Genomic DNA, 17,195 nt, shown 5'->3' with positions numbered 1-17,195 from the left:
GTGTACCAGGGCTGGCATCCCCTGGCACAGGTGGCAGCCAAGTGACAAGCTGTACTTGCTCATGACACACAGTGTTAGAAGGGTCACACCAGGTGCTCTTGTTGATTCACCAGTGGGTGAAATGCAATGGCATATCCCCACATGAGCTGGCTCAAATCTTGCTGCTGGCTAGTCAGCAGTGCACAAATCTGGGTTTAATAAATATGGAACCATAAATTCAGACAGGAGCAGGAACGGGCAACTAATGATTTTGACTTATTGTGGCCTCTGAGCTCTTTGTGCAGCTGTTCGTGAAGCCATGCTGTAAATCAAATCACTCAATCCAGATTTTTAAAGTTCTGTCTAATCTAATAATTTTTAACCAGAATTATTCCATTGATTAAATTCATGCTCTGGACCCACAAACAGTTGCATTGGCACAATTGCAGCCCTGGTAGACTGTGACATACAGATGGTGTGGAAAGAAGGAAGGGAGGCTGCTGGATGGTAAGTTTGTCTGTGGGGACAATATCCCTGCGTAATTATAACCTTACTCTGCACCACAGACTCTCTATTAATTTCACTTTCTGATCCCTCATGCTCAGCCCTTCTCAAACTGAGCCTATACTCAGGCTTACATGCTAGTTACATCTCATCTGAGCAATCCTAATCATCTAATGGTAATACATTGATCAAGATTAAATATGAACATGTATTTGCATTTCTCTCAAGGTTAGTGAGCTATGAGTTACATTGTTTAGACCAAGATTTATCCTAGCTTTTTACTGGCAGCAGGAAGACAGATGGTATCAACTCTAACATAAAACCATCAGGAGGAAAACCACTCACCAGTCCTTGTTTTTGAGGGTTTTGGGTTTTAAATAACTTTGTACTGCCAAGTTGAATTTGTACAAAGAATTTCATGCCACATTGCCGTCCAAAAATTAAATTTATTGCATCATGAAATTGCAGTTATATACTGCTGAGAGTAGGCTTTCAGCTTCTCTCATAGGTTATTTTTGAATATACCTATTGAGTCTAGGGAAAGGGGATGATTCTTTGTTAAAAGGTGATGTGTAATATTTTAAATTCTTACGGTCTCTAGCCAATAAAAGTCCCTGTTTATTACAGCTGTTGCAGTTAGAAATAAACAAATGGGTCTAAGCAGAAAAACATTACTTAAATCCTTACCTTCTCATGGTTATGTGTACTGCTTTATACCTTTCATATCCTCACAGATGTAAGAATAATCCCATACACATCTATACCAAATAAAAAGGTTTTGGCATTTTCTTACCATAACTGAAGTGTACTTTCAATTTAAAAAGCAGATCCTCACCTTAATTGTCTTTCCCCTGCTGTAATTCTCTTTATAGTCTTAAAGAAATAAAAACTTTTCTCTAGGCACAAGAAGATGTTAAGCAAGGGAGAGTCGAAGTTAAAACTTGGCAAGAGCTAAAACAAAGAATTTTTCCAAGGAAATGGAGGAGACAGGTCAAATTAATTCCTTATGTAACTCCATTTACCTCAGTACAGTTACAGGAAGGATGAATTTGGTACCTTATACCTCTGTGGTCAGAAAAAGATTTCTGGGATCTCAATCAGCACATTATAAAATAATAATTCTTAAGAAACAGAATTGTAATTTAAGTCTGGTAGAGCTACCCTTGTTATTTTTAGTCTATTAATATGATTGTAAAAGAACAATAGGTCTTCAGAACAACAAAAAGAGGTCTTCATAAAAAGATTAGTACATGATGATTTGTAGCTTACATCCTTGGTAACATTTTTTTTGTGGGAAAGAGGAATTCATGACAGACTGCTAAAATGGGCAGGGACAGCAGGGACAGCTTCTCTTTCTTGTAAGTTCCAGAAGCTTTTCTCCAGTTTGCTGCATTGCAAATTCAACTTTTTCCCTCCAATCTCATCCTTCTCCTCTGAACACCCCTAATTCAAATTCTCCTTTCCCTCAAGACTGATTGGGTTCCAAAGCAGGGGACTCTGTGGCTTCTCTTTACTGATGAGGTTTTTTTTAGATTTTTCTCCTCAGGCAAAAATATTCAGCCCCTTGGGACAGATAAAGGAGAGATGTTTAACCTCCGCCATAATTTCTTTTCAGATTTTAAATTTTAATATATTTAAATTTCAGATGCTTTAAAATAATGCAAATTCACAGTGAGAGCCCAGCCTTCATATGCCAATCTGTAGTACTAAAGTGTAGCTGTACCCAGAGATTATTTCCATTTTAAAACTTATTATGAAACATCATCCTTGCCTCTCCTTCCCACTGCCAAATTCAGGAAATACTTTTAATATCAATGTTAAGATCTTTTAATACAGTAACATTAAAGCATTCTTATAGTGTATTAGTGCAATGAAATTTAAGTCAACAGTCTGTCTTTTTTATCCTTACCAACTTGCTACTATCAGTTTTAATACAGAGGAAAGTGTCTGTGTATACAAGCATATAAAAGATGTGAAAATACAAAGGCATTTATTGAAAACAGACAAACCCAGGAAGATGATAAAATAGCAGAAGGAAGTGGCCTCACATATAAAAACTTTTGCTTTGTATAGCAGAATTTATCACTAAAAGCTCCAGCTGGCAGATTGCCATGCTTTGGACTAAACAAGGAATGTAACATTAAAAAAAATTGACTTAGTGTACAAAACACAATAGAAACAACAATGTCCTACAAAGTTATTAAATTAAACATTTTTTGTTTCCTTTTAATGTGGATCTTTAAAAGTTTTGTTATATTTTCAATTAGCAGAAATCTTATTTGCACAGATGCAAGCTCTCCTCTTAAGGACGTCTGCATTGATCAGTGTGCCATTCAGCAGGATATATGAAATTCCCAAATATCCAAATTAAACAATGATGGTGGAGCTATATTTTGAAAGCAAATAATTTTATTTCAAAATAGTGGAACTATTAAAGCATATTTTGTAAAAAGTTACTCACTTCACTTTTAATGCACGAAGCTGCTTAAGAAAATGTGGTCTGCTCAATGTTTTCACACTGGATAAAGAATATGTTTCTTAAACAGACTATGTTCTCCAATTCTTTTTATATTTGTGGGGGAAAAAATTGAAAGCATTAGGGAATAACAGTACAGTTATACCTGAAAGACTTTCACATAGCAGTCTTTGAAATCTGCTGTTGATGGAGAACACTTCAAAAAGCATGAGAATCTGGGATACTTAGTTCAGTTATTGTACCAGCTGAGAACAAATGAGTTATTTTCTGCAAGGATGTTCTTCCCCCTGGCCTGCTAAGGCCTGCATTCTGGTATTCCTGCTGGAAGTGGCATCCACTAGGACAAGGACAATGAGCACACTGAATGCTCATGACTAACAAAATCCTGCCCCTGCTCTTTACTCTGAAAGGCTTTTCCAGAGCTCAGCAGTTAAGGAAGATTCCAAACCTGAAAAACAAGATGGCAGATAACTACAATTAAAACAAACAGATAATTTTTTCAACATCTTAATCACATTTGCAAGATAAATACACTGCCAAGTACTAGTTATGTTCTTAAATATTGTCTCATTCACAGTTAAAACCTTTTCATCTTGTTGACAGGAGAGGTTATCTCCTCCACACATTAAATCATTCCATGAAGTATTTTTGTGTTTCTTATATTTGAATCTCCAGTGTCCTGAGTGCTTCTGTGGAATTTCCATATTTACTCTCTACAAAATACAGTTGCCTGGTAGTTCTTTTTGTAGCTGCTGCTTTTTCCTGAAATGGTTTGAACTTCCTGCATAATTTATACAAAGCAGTCTCTTCTATGAATGTAATTTTAACTTTGTTTTAGTAAAGCTGGGATGTTCTGATAGGAGTTAAAAAGAGATAAGTACTTCATATTCTTCAGCTAAAATAATGAAATGCTGCCTTGAACCTATTAAAAATGAGTTAATATTATTTTTATTAGATCATGAAATTGCAAGTAATGACAGATAAATGCAGATAAATCAGTATTCTTGAAATCTAAACTGCTAATCAATAGAAGATGTTACTCCAGAATACTGACCATAAGCAACAGCAATGAGTAAAGCAATATCTTTATCACAGTGGGATTTTGGAAGGTCTGTACTAATTCCAGAGTAACACAGCAGCAAAGAAAGGTGTGCCTTTACCATGCTTAATGCAGCACCTACAGCTACACACTTGGGGTGTGTTTCCATTCTTTCTACTGCACTTTTAATCATTTATGGAAAGCACTTAGGCAGCACTATATCCTTGATCTAAACAAGCAGATGTTAATGCATGTGTATGTTTATGTTTAAGTGTTTATATATGGTTACTACATGCAGTCAGGAAAACTACAATTTCATATTTTGTGTTAACTAAATGGTCTTTTATTTCTAAATCACAATATTTGAGGTGTGCTGGGAGCATGATGAGCAAAAGACTCTCTGAATGCTGCTGCAGAGCTGGTTGGACATCCTACCTTGGTTTCAGTCCAGTTCTGAACAGAGGCTTGTCCACTCACATTCAGCAGTCACTTGGATAATGGGAACTCTTTAATTTCCTTACAGGGCCCCTTAGTAAAAGTTTAAACACAAACTCCACCTTTGAATTTGCAGTCTGCCTCCATTGTTAAAACAATGCCTCCTCCCCTTCTGCTAACAATCAACAATTGTTTAACACTTCTGTAGTACTTCTTTACCATGATAACAACTCAAAAAGTACAGCAACTTTTTGAGATGTCATTTAGCATATATCCCTGAATAATTGAATAATTGATCAATAGTAGTAGATAAATATTAAAATTATGTTTAACTGCAGCACTAACATCAAGCAAAATAGTACAAGACTCAGCATATCATAAATGAACATTGTGTAGCTGAGAAAGGAAAAAATTAGAATTCAGTACTCAAGGAAATAAAAAAGTTACACTTCCCTATCATAAAAAGCTTTAATAACCTTGTTAACAATTACTTTGAGCAGTTCATGTGAGAATGTCTAAGATTAAAAAGCAGTAGTGAGCTTAAAGCTGTGTAAAAAGTCATCAAAAGCTGTTATCAATTTAATAATTCCAATAAAGTAGCAAATGTTACCATTTTATAAACTGGAATTCCAAAGAGATTTCTCTAGGAAGACCATCCATATGCTATAACTTTAGACATGATATATTTTATTATTATAATTGTCAGATGGTAAATTCTGTCTCTTTTTCTCAAGATAATACACTTATAGATGGCTGTTCTGTGAAGAGTACAGTATTTGGAATGTATGCAATAAATTTCAAGGGCCTGCAGGAACATGATATTGTCTCAATTGGAATGGCTGGGAAGATTCACTTTGACCCTGTTGTGCACAGGGCTGCACTTTTAACCCAGGCTAAATTTAATGATATTCCCATAAATCACCAAGTCCAGGCGTTGCAGCTCAGCTCATACAGGCAGATCCTCAGCTCCAGAGCTCTGATTAAGTCAACAGGGCTAGACATCAGGACTGATCTTGTGTGATTGGATTACAGGATTGGAGCTGTGATTTGTCCTACTGAAACCACTCTAAGGTACTTAAACAGATAAATCCTACTATCAGATTCCTTTTCTTGTTGATTACACTTTCTGAAATGCAAAAAAAAGGAGAAAACCTTAAACAGATAAATCCTACTATCAGATTCCTTTTCTTGTTGTTTACACTTTCTGAAATGCAAAAAAAAGAAGAAAACAAAACGACAACAACAATAAAAAAACCCAACCTTGCTTTCTCCATATAGGATTATGATTAGGTGCATGTAGGGCTGGAAGGACAAAGAAATACCTCTAGGGAAATAATAGTAAAAGTGTGATTTTCCTTTTCAACAAAAAGGTTGTAAAATATTTGTGGTTTTTTTTATGTCCTCTGAGCCCATATCCAGTTAATCCCACCTTCTCTATGTGATCTGAACTATTTGACAATTTCTATTATAAAGGAAAATCGTGTCTAGGTTGCTTCCTGTCTTAAGTTTTAATTCATATCTTCTCCTCCCATGTTTCTGGCAAAATAACCTATTGAATTAAACCACTAATATGTTCAAAACACTTTTTTTTAATTAGTTGGTCTTTCTGGTTTTTTCTCCATGAGTTTATTCCGTGCCTCTCAGGTTTGTATGTTAGGTTGAGAGGAGTCACCTTGTGTATCTCATTATCTTACCAAGGCTGGAATATCTGCTAGGAGGCAGAAGAGCCCTCCCAGGCAGATCACCTGCTGAATTTAACAAACACATGTGAGTAACAAAGATTGACCAGAAATACTGTCACTTATAAAAGCATACTTTTATACTAACTATAGTTAACAATAGCCATATATAAAAGGAAATCAAACCTTTGGACTGTGCTGTTTCTATAGAGGCCTTCAAAAAAAAACACTTCCTGTGTGATGAAAGAGAAATGCTCAAAAATCCATTCAAGAATACCTACAATTCCTAATGAAAATATACTAGAATCAACTGTAAATTGAGCAAGTATCAAAAAAAGCTTGATGAACTGACTGTAACAAAATATCCAGTGATGAAAAGCTTTGCAGACTTCTGCTTGCCAGCACTGGCAAGTATGTAGTTTAGCTAAATAGAAGGAAAGCAGAAGATACAGCTATCAACTGCAAACGAATGATTATAAACTAGAAAGAAAATGTGAGGAAGAGCTCTGAAAATTATGATTGACAGTGACAACACAGACCAGACAGCTTTTATTTTAAGAAACAGATTGTTGGGAACATACACCATATATCAAAGTGAAGGACTTGAAACCTGCTGTAGTCTGTACAGATGTTCTCACTCAGAAAGCAGCTAGAGGGAACAGAAGATAAAATAAGGCTGTCCAACTTCAAAAAAGGTTTGAATTTTCATTCTGTTTTGACAAGTTTTTATGCTAGTCTCTGATTTTCAATGTGGTAGAAAATTCAGCATCTACAAACCTCACCAAAAGTGAGAAACACCTGAAGGGGTACAAATGAATCCTTAAGAAGGTGCTATACCGCATCGTGAAATACTTTTTGTTGTTTTAATCTTAAATGCTTTTATATTGAAGAAGACAAAAATTGGAAATGCTGTAACTGTTGTAGCTGTGGAGCAGGTCATACGTGCTTGCAGTCAGCATGCAGTACCTGGAATGCAAGGCTAAGATCTGGGAGGCCATTTAGGAATCCCTGCTGCAGAAAAGATTTTTTTATGATAAAAAGCAAGACAGGATTACTGAGCTCAGAAGGGTATTTGTGAATAACTTCCAGCTAAAGTGATTAAGGGCTTCAGCCACTAGCCCCAGAAAAAAACCAACAAAGAGCATCAAAAACATCCTGCTTGCCATTGCTGCTGGCTTTTTGTTCAATGAGCAAGAGGTCTGTGTTGGTTTTGGTCCTTTGCCCTTGGGGGCACTTTTAACAAAACATAATACTTGAAAGAATTCCAAAATGTGTTTGTTTTTTTTTCCTTTTCTTTGAACTAGGAGGTTAAAGATAAATAAAGGAGTATTTTGATATGTCTAAAAAATACTTGTGATAACAAATAGACAAAGCACTTCCTAACCTCCTAACTTCAAGACTTAGAAATGCACTTTACAAACATGCCACAGTTCTTGATAGCAAAAACCCCATCCAATACTTTTTTTTTTTTTTAATGTAAGGTAAAGCACTCCATCCTGTTTTAAAAAATCAGCTCTCTAAGAAATGTGAATATCTTCAGCAGAATCTTTGGTACTTGTGTTTGGTTTAAGGTTTTGGGGTTTTTAGATTTTAAGCTGCTATAATATCTGCCAGAAAAAGCAAGAGCCAAGAAACGTACCGAAGAGATAAATGTTGTGATGAGTGTAAATTGGTAAGAAGTTCCTCTGGCAATCTCAGATTTGCATAGAGGAAATTTGGGCTGCTGTCCAGATGAGTTGCTCTTACAGAATCTTACAGTATGAGATGAACAAAGAGACTACCACAAAGTCATAGGCCACCAACTTAAATCCGACTTCAAAGCATTTCACATCCCAATAGGAAGAGATTTGGATATGCACAGAGTAGCATGTCTATTTCTGAGTTTATTTGCAGAAGTATTCAGAGTTCCTTAACGTTGTCCATTGCAGGTACCAAGCCCAATTATATAAATGTATGTAAAACTACTGATAAACCATCTGAAAGTGATGACAACATGAGTAATTGAGGCTGTATCACACCACTATCACAGTGGGTGGCTGAAACATCATGGACAAAGGTTACAGTTTCCTGTTTCAGGATATGCCATACAAATTCCAAAAGCCATGAGGAACCTACTCCTAGTAGTTGTACTAGTACTCCTAGTGATGTGCAGGGAACACTGACAGCACTTTCTTAGCCATGGAGGTGTAACCACATGCCAAAACTTTATAGAACTTTATTAGATTTATTGTATTCGGTTTTTTCCTCTTTCCTTTTTTTTTCTGTTTAAATGCTTGTTTTGAGGGACAATATGATCTCATCATAACAATACCATTCTTCCTCAAAACTATCACTTGTGGCAGCAAGGGATCCCCAGACCAAACAAAAACTAAGTTTTTTGAGTCTAGAATCAAAAGGTCACCTGATAGCAGCTTTCAGAAGAGAGGTCTCTGAAGGGTGAGTGGCTGCTGTTGAAATGTTTTTTAATGTTCAACATTTAGCAGAGGATACATGTTTATTCTGCTCCCTTAATAGGAATATTTTTTTCAACAGAAACAAAAGCTCTGGAATATCTGTTAATATCATGGTGATTTTAGCTGTGCAGAGAAACACCCAGCAATGTTTATCCTGGATGATGCCAGAGACTTGCTACGGCCATTAAATCTATTTACCATGGCTTGCTTTCCCCTTTAAAATGAAGCTATGCTGTAAAATTGGTGCTAGTGAAACTAGCCTTGAGTTCACATACTGGATTTCCAAGGTCAGGTGAAAGCACTGAGCCCTTTTATCCTCACAGAGGTTTTAAATTTGTTTGGTTTCTGTAAACACACATCTCTCAAACTGCACCTCTGGAAAAGCCATTCCCTGTCTGACTTCACGTTGTCAGAAACACAGTCTCTTCAAGTACAATTTATACAGTGGAAAATTGGAATGAGAAACACCAAAACTACCTCCTGTCTTTTAAAAAAGATTTTTATTTCTGTTTTTAAATAGCTTGACAAAACCCATCCATTGGTACTCTGAGTTCAAATGTAAACAGTTACAATACATTACTGCCGTGTATTGATTTTGTACATTAACCTATTTGCAGTGACAATCCATAAGACAAGGCAAACTGAAATGCACTGAACTAAGATGTACTAACAATGCCATAACTGAAAATACTCCAAAGACTGATGTGTAACTCCCTCCTGTGGTGTGAGTGAGCAGCTTCGTCCTCAACAGCTTCTGGCAGCTTGGGGAGCACTCCTGATATTCCAAAGTCTCTGTTCAGGTTTCAAGTCTACTATGGAAACTTCTCTCCCAAGTTAAAAGTGTCACAATACATTTTTAAAATACATACAAAGTTGTAAACATCTTTCTCTGGCACAAAAAAATAAATGGTTTGTGCCAGCCTTCTCCACCTCCCACGTTGCTATAAAAAATAATAATTAAAAAAAAAGTAGGGCCAAAGACCAAGGCCATACACTAAAATTGTTCTGCAGGGATGTCATCACAGCTTACAGTAAGTATTGAGTATCAGCATTGAAAATTAGTCACCATCAGGTAGCAGAACCCTTTTTCAAGAAATGCTTTCACTCAACTTCAAGTGATGAATCAGGCACTGAATATTTTATTTCCCTACTTTTAAGAACAAAAGCTTAAATTACATTTAGGTATTATGTTTGATAATAGCTAAAATTGACTACAAACAGAAAATTAAACACTGATGCTTTTGCAGGTTTGGGGTTTGACCGCTTTTGCTGTCAGGTTTATAACGATCTTCCATGAAGAAGGAAGGAATTTGCAAAACAGACTATACACATATTGAGATCACACAAATAAAATAGACCTTTTCAAGGCAGATTTTCTTTGTGGAAGTCCCTCTGGTCATTTTCTAAAATGCTTTAGCTTTTAAATTTATTTCATCATTAACAATGAAATAACCATCTTAGTCTGAATCGTGTATCACTACTTCCAAAAATACTAAGATAATTGAGATTTTGGGATGCAGTAGAGGATTAATTTCAAAGTGCAATAGGATTTGCACTTATCAGTGCAGGCTGGTAAAGGATAGCATTATTCTTGCACTTTTGAATTTATTATTCTTGTTTTCACACTGTCAGAAGAATGATATCTATGACCTTGTAATTTAAGTATGACTGTTGATCATAAATACCAGTACTTCCATAGGCTACATATGGTTTATTTTAAAGTTCTACTAAGTGCAGCTCTTCCTTGAGGATTAAAGGCTCTGCAGTCTAAAAAGGTTCTCCCCTCACCCCCAGGTACTGGCTCTGCATCACAGAAACAAGTGGCAGAACACATTTTATTCTGTGCACTCTTAGGGGAAAAAAAAATTTTCAAAATACTAACGTATTCTTTAATGTACTCTTCAATTTTTTGAAAAGTTACACTAAGTTCTAACTTTAATGTATTTTATAAGCCCCAGATTCTAGCTGCAATTCTCAGCTGTCAGAGGTACCACATACTCAAATGAACTATTGGATTTTAATTGAAGCAGCTGTTTTGAAGAGAAAAAAAAGCAGAAATAAGTCACATTGACTACATATTGCTCTGTCAGTTATACCACCTGTCATACACCCTAATGAGAGGCTATGGACTCTTACATCTCTACATGGTTTCTGTCTATTTGTTGTGCATAATTAATTACAGGACAATGTTTCTGAGGTGGAACAAAATATCAGCATATGTTAATGCTGAGAAATTATAGGGAGAGAAATATGTGCATGACCAGGCCATAAAAACAAAAGGAGCAACCTGACAATAAGATTATATATTAGGAGAGTACATATAGGCTTGCTTCTTTCAAAAATTAAATGTGTATACCTATAAGGGGCAAAGGTGGAGAGAAGGAGAAAGGAAGCAAACTTTGGCAAAGTTTAAGAAAGTGCTGCCTTTACAGTCCTAATAATAACTTTAAAAAAAAAAAAGAGAAATAAACCACAAACAAACAACAAACCACCAAACCTCAAACAACAGCAAAACCAAACCCAACACTGAAAAAGCAAAAGGCTGAAAAATGTCTACAGCTAGAACTGTCCCCTGTGCAGGATGGTTCAGACACAATAGCTGAGATTGCACTGGCTAAAAACCACAGGGAGAAGTAACAACACCATCTGTACTGTGTTTTGCACTGCAGTGTCAGAAAGTAAATAAGCATTTGCAAAAGCATCCCAACATCATACTGTGGTAAAACACTTTTTATCTACATGCAGAGCTCTGTGCACACATTTAAAAGTATATTTTCTTTTCATAGCAGTACACCACATAGTAAATTTTCACTCAAATGTAACTAGTAGGAAATTCTCTTAATATTGAATATTTTCTTATTTCTTTTCTAATGGCAGAAATAAAACTTTGCTATGCAGTGCAGGAAGGATCTGGACACTAATCAATGAAATTTTAGATAGCACAAGTTGTTTAGTAGAACCCTGACATTTTGCTTAGAAATAACCTCTTCCTAAAGAAGGATGAGAGACAAAAATACAGAAATATGAAGGCAACTCTTGGTTGAGTATAAAGGTCCCTTACCCCTACTAAGAATGTTATTTTTCTGTACTGTAATAATCATCTGAGACAGCCTTAACAGCACATTAACTCAGGAAAGTTTTCCACACTGGACATAGTGAAGCCATGAAACTCCACACAAACTGATTCTTGGCCAAGACACCTTCCATCTTTTGAGATGAGTTAATATCAAAGCATCTGTAGGAAGAGAACAGTGGCCTAAACCACATAGTGTTAGATTTATCTATTGTTTCAAAGGATGGATGCCATCCTTCAGGTTCCTTATTCTCCCTCCAGTCAGGAAAAGCCATTTAAACATTGTCTCAGTCAGGGCAGGCAATTCTGTTAGTGCAAGAACAGCACTTTCAATCCATGGCCTCCCCAGGCTTAAAGTGCAGTCTGTTACATGAGATTTTAACATACCAAACTATGCTTTATTTGAATTTCAGAAGGAATGTTCAAGTTAAAATTACCTTTCAGGTTTTAAGCAATAAAATTCAAGGCAAGGTACATAAACTATCATAAAATGGATTAAATCCACTTATTTAAGTATTCTTTGTATCTTATGGTCAATATACATATAATACACAACAAACATCCATAATTTCACTTAGCTGTATTGTATTTAAAGTGATCCTGTAATTAGCGATGAAAGGCCACACATTTAAACAAGACTTGGTTTAAAACAGGACTGTATTAGCTGGACTGTGATATGTAACACAATTCAATATTCCAAGATCTCCTCTTCCATAGGCTTGTCATCAATAAGGAGAAAACCCTTGGCACTCTGCTGTACACACATTTAAATTCTAGTTTATTGGTGGCGTCTCTCATGTTTCATGCCCTCCCCTCTGAAATCACCATGAGAAAAAGGTGCATTAAAAACTGTGGTTTTATGCTTTTAGCTACTCCTCTTGCCTATTAACCTGACAATCTCACCTACAAGTTCTTGTATAGAACTATGGTTCCCAAAACATGTAGTTCCCAAATGACATACAGCAGAGAATGTTCCAGGCCAAACCAGTCAGCTGTACAAACAAGGTCTCAAGTAACAACTGGAGGTACAGCTGTGCCAATTGATCCTTTGCACAGAAGCCCAAGCACCCAAGTTTTGGGTGCAGGACTGTGTTCCTGCACACCTTAAGGCTCACCATACAGGGAGGGTATGGCTGGACCTATGGAGCTGCACAGAGATTTAACACGGAGTTGCACAACGTTGTCTTTAGCAATCGAGCCAGCTTAAACAGGCTCCAACCCCTCCCAGCCTTCATTCCTCTGCCCTCAGCTCTGCCAAGTGTTTTTTTGGGTCAAGATACAGGCAGACAGCAGCTTAACACTAACTCCAAGCCACAGACATTTGGAGGAGTGTCTGTTTCTGGTGTTCTGGGATGTCAGATCCACATCACTTCAGGGATCTTGAACCTCTGCAACACCATGTGTTAACCTGTGTTAACTCTGCAAGGCTGATAAATTACAGCAGTGGAGATGAGAGTGGTTGGCTTGACTGAGAGGGAAGTGCTGCTGTCAGAATAATTACTTATGATACATAATCCAGTATTATTTTGGAGCTTTCAGTCACTCCATGGCAGGTATTTGCAGGTCAAAAGTCTACAAGTTAAGCAATCATTTAAATGCACACCAGGGAAAAGTTATTTTCTAAATTAAAAAAGTGGCTTTTCATCTCTTTTAGCATCCAAAAGAAACAACCAGCCAATGGGGATCATGAAAACACAATGTATCACTTAACATAAAAAGTAATGTATCTTATTTTCAGCACTCAAGATTTAAAAATTTCAACACTTCTCTCCCTAAGACTGATAATCAGCATCTTATCTTCATAATCAAAGACTTCTCTACACATGTGCTAACAGTTCAATAACCACCACACTGGAAACTACTGGCTTTCCAGCCAAGTTCAGTTCAAACTAAATGCAACATCACTTCCTCTCTTTCCAAGATGAAGCAAGACCAGCTGGCAAAAAGGATACCTAGCGTGTGAATCACTGCCATGGATACTTAGTGTGTGAACCACTTCACATTAAGTCCTCACTTTCAAGTCAGAGTCAAGGGGAAGCTGAAAATGCATCCTAACCCACAAAGCAATACTTCCCTCTTTATGTGAGCCTTTAGAGCACATTAAGCTGATCTACAACAACTCCCCTGCTGAGAATTTTGGATGTCAAGTTCAAAGTTTGACCTACTGCAGAATGAGTTTCTCCACTGAAGTGCCATCAGGAGCCTATCCCTCAAAATTCTGTTCACCAGCAGCTCTATGGATTCCAACATTCTTACCCTGTTCTTTGGCAATCCTCATTATCACAAGCCTGTCCCAAAGCCAAAGTCAACAGACCCAGAAGCTATTACTGTACTTCAGCAATAACAATCACTCTTTCAAGGAAAAAAAAAATTGTTTTAGAAAGTTGTTTACAGTGTCTATGGTAGCACAATGAAGCTCACAAGGTATTGTTAAATTAGAGCAGTACCATCCTTGGAAAGGAACACTGCTGAGAATTACGCTGTATTGAAGACCACCCTGCCAACAGCTTTCCAGTTCAAAGTTTTAAGGACTGATACATCAGTTGCTGTTGGATTCAGAGCAGGAATTCAATTCTACAACAAACAAATTTCATTGGAAATGGGTATAAATAGTAGTAGCCAGAACACTCCACTAATACAAACTCTACAGAAAACAAAGGATCTGTGCTAATCAAGTTGGGTTCTAGTTTAGTGTTAACAGCAGACCTGCAGAAGTCTCAGAGTCTGAAGATTATGAAGTTCTTTACACACAGATGCAGCTATTCCTTACAAAAAAAAAGTCCCTATTCTTCCATCGGCCAGTTTAACTAGCAGTTATACAACTATAGTTTTTACTTCAGCTAATTCTCACTAAAACCTGAACTGTAACCTTGTCTCTCTTATTTTCTGCTAATATTAAAAATAGTCGTTATTAAAATCTCAGTACTTTTTTACCTTCACTACTGCATACCAGAGACCTGCTAGTGCAAAAGCTAGCACAGAGATTACTAGCTGTATGATGTGAAAATTATTAGTCACATACTGTATATTCATAAGCATTTGCTCATATCCAAGTGTTTGCTCTGAAGATACAAGGTTTAAGCAACAAAGCAAAAAACATGGTTTCTGGCTGTTTGAGAGTCCCATAGCAGAGATGTTCAGAGAGGCAACTGGATTAGAAGAGGAATCAGGAAGTCCACCAAGCTCCAACGCTTTAAAAAATACAAACTGCAATTCATTCTCTTTGCTACTGCTCATTTCTAATTCCAGAAACCACAGGTTTTTATTATACTGCAAATTTCCCAGCCAGAATTGTGCAAAACATACAAAGTTGTCTCCTGGGCAGCCTGAGCTGAAGTCTCCAGAAATGTTGCAAGCTTCTTCCAGCCAGCCTGTTACTGAAATGCCACCAATGCAGTGAGAAACCCCATCGAGATTGTCTTTCACAGAAGAAAACTGCAAATGAAATGAATCCTTCCAAGGAGCAGCTGCACTTGAGTTCATCCCTGCTGATTCACTGAAGCTCAGAGGCATTTCCTTGCCAACAGAAGACAGAGGTATAGTATTAAAGAGAGAAAAATTCCTGGTGTTATATAATCCTTGTAAACTGCTACTATGATTTTGAGAACTGTCCAACATGGAATGCACGTGTGTCAGATGAGCTGCTGGCTTGTGATGATCTGGGCCATTGTCACATACTCGTTTCTGGGTAAAATCTTCTTTCTTCATAGTCCTAGAGCACACGAGCAGAGTTTGCTGCTTCACAACAGGCTGGATTTGAAGAAGAGTGTGACTGACTCTAGTTGCAGCACACAGCAGAAGCAGCACACCAAGTCACAAGTCAATGGATCTCAATATGGACCTAAAGAGAAAGAATGCAGGAAGTTATTGCACTGATTACCCAGTTTCCTGGTTCCCAGTGTACTGAACCAAAAATAATTAACAATCTTCCACATAAAGAATAACCCAGCTACAGAAAGTAACAGTTGTCCCAACAGCCAAGTCTCCCTACAGGCTGCCTGAGCACATCCAGAGGGGTAGGAAGTATGCCCAAATACCAGCTGCCCTTCTATAGTTTCAGTTTAATCTGCTACAAGCTCTCTTTTGGTGACAGGCATGAAAGTGAGTCAGCAAACGAGCAGCCAGAGGGATTCGCTGTGTAACAGCAGCATTCCCTTCACCAACAGGCACACAGGCTGGGACTGATTAGAGGCTTAACATGCAAGGTTAATATTAAAGTAATCCTCCTGCAAACAGAAGTGCGAGCTGAAATCAGGCACACAACACTGGAAATCAACAAAAGCTTCCCGGAGGGAACTGGTCAGACTGGCTGGCCCAGCAGAGCTAGCGGGTATCAGCTGTAGCACAAAGGCCGAGCTGCTGGTGCTCCAGGAGAACCATTCTGTACCAGCACTGATAACCAGCAAAGGCAAGGCTTTTTCAGCTACCAGGGTTACTCAGCTACGTGTACAACTCTTGGCCATCTGGCTCATTTTCAAGCTTCAGAGTTCTAGGGCAAATCACAAAAACAAAAATAGGGGATGCCACATTTTGACCTCTTCCCATTTCAAATTACCTTTTACAAGTAACAAACTCCAACCAGACTTGTTTTTCAACCCTTGGCCACTGGCCAGATGTCAAAACTTTCATTACAGCTATGTTTACGAGGAGAAAGAGTGTCCGATCCTTGGCTAGAACAGATATTTGTAGCAACAGTGCATAGCCTGTTTCTGCTGCCAGTTAAGTTAAAAGTAAATCTTTTATTTCATCACAAAAACAATGAAACTTCAACCCTACAACAGGTCAAAGCTGTGTTAGAGAGTTCTATGTTTTGTAGAAACAGGCTCAAAACAGGAGAGACACAAATTAAATCTGAAGCACCTTTTCCATGCAATAACACTAGAATTTAAAACTGCCTGCATTTTCTGTGCTGCAGTTGTTCTTGATTTCAAAAAAAACCCATCAACCGATGAAGGAAATTATTTTCTCTGCTGCTTACAAGGTGTCAGGACCGTGCTATCAAAGTGCACATATTCACAATTTATTCCCAGTATTTAAGTCAACTCTGGCTTAGGAAAAGGCCCAGGAAAGCGGCAGGTTTGCTGCCAACGCGCAGAGCAAGCGGCACAGCGGGGCACTCGCAGCCGGCCACGGCAAGGGCAAGGCTCCGGGGCTGCATCCGTGCACAGCCCCCGCGACACTGCCCTGCTGACACAGGGCAGAGCACAGCCCCCGCCTGCGCCCGCTCCGCCGTTATTCGGGGCAGCGGCTGCGAACCGCCCGCGGGCCCGGCCGGTGACACCGGGACACGAGCCCGGCCCAGCCCCGCCGCCCCCGCCCACCTGCAGCCGCACGTTGAGCATCATGGAGGCGACGATGTAGAGGTAGGGGAAGTTGATGCGGAGCTTCCAGGCCAGGTCGAAGAAGATGAGGAGGGTCCGGGTGAGCCCCTTGCAGAACACGCCGTAGGACCTGGCCGCGGCCGACTGGGAGAGCCTGGCAGCGAGTGCGGACAGAGCCGCCGCCATAAACCCGCCCCCGCTCCCGCGGCCGCGCCGCGCCCGGGCGCCGCCGCCGC

At 38.4% G+C, this 17,195-nt stretch overlaps 1 protein-coding gene across 1 annotated transcript; it reads right to left on the bottom strand.

Annotated features, from left to right (window-relative positions):
• Positions 1 to 9,046: 9,046 nt before the first annotated feature.
• Positions 9,047 to 17,189, bottom strand: LOC121334514 (small integral membrane protein 10-like protein 2A). The gene is made up of 2 exons (XM_041401739.1): positions 16,960 to 17,189; positions 9,047 to 15,479 (listed from the first exon to the last, which is right to left on the bottom strand). The coding sequence occupies exons 1-2, from the start codon at positions 17,143 to 17,145 to the stop codon at positions 15,459 to 15,461; spliced, it is 207 nt and encodes a 68-aa protein (XP_041257673.1). The 5' UTR covers positions 17,146 to 17,189; the 3' UTR covers positions 9,047 to 15,458.
• Positions 17,190 to 17,195: the final 6 nt, after the last annotated feature.

The sequence above is a fragment of the Onychostruthus taczanowskii genome, unplaced genomic scaffold (genome assembly GCF_017590055.1).
Source record: "Onychostruthus taczanowskii isolate IOZ18803 unplaced genomic scaffold, ASM1759005v1 scaffold19, whole genome shotgun sequence".
NCBI classification, from domain to species: domain Eukaryota; kingdom Metazoa; phylum Chordata; class Aves; order Passeriformes; family Passeridae; genus Onychostruthus; species Onychostruthus taczanowskii.
This window is presented reverse-complemented; position numbering and strand designations above follow the sequence as displayed.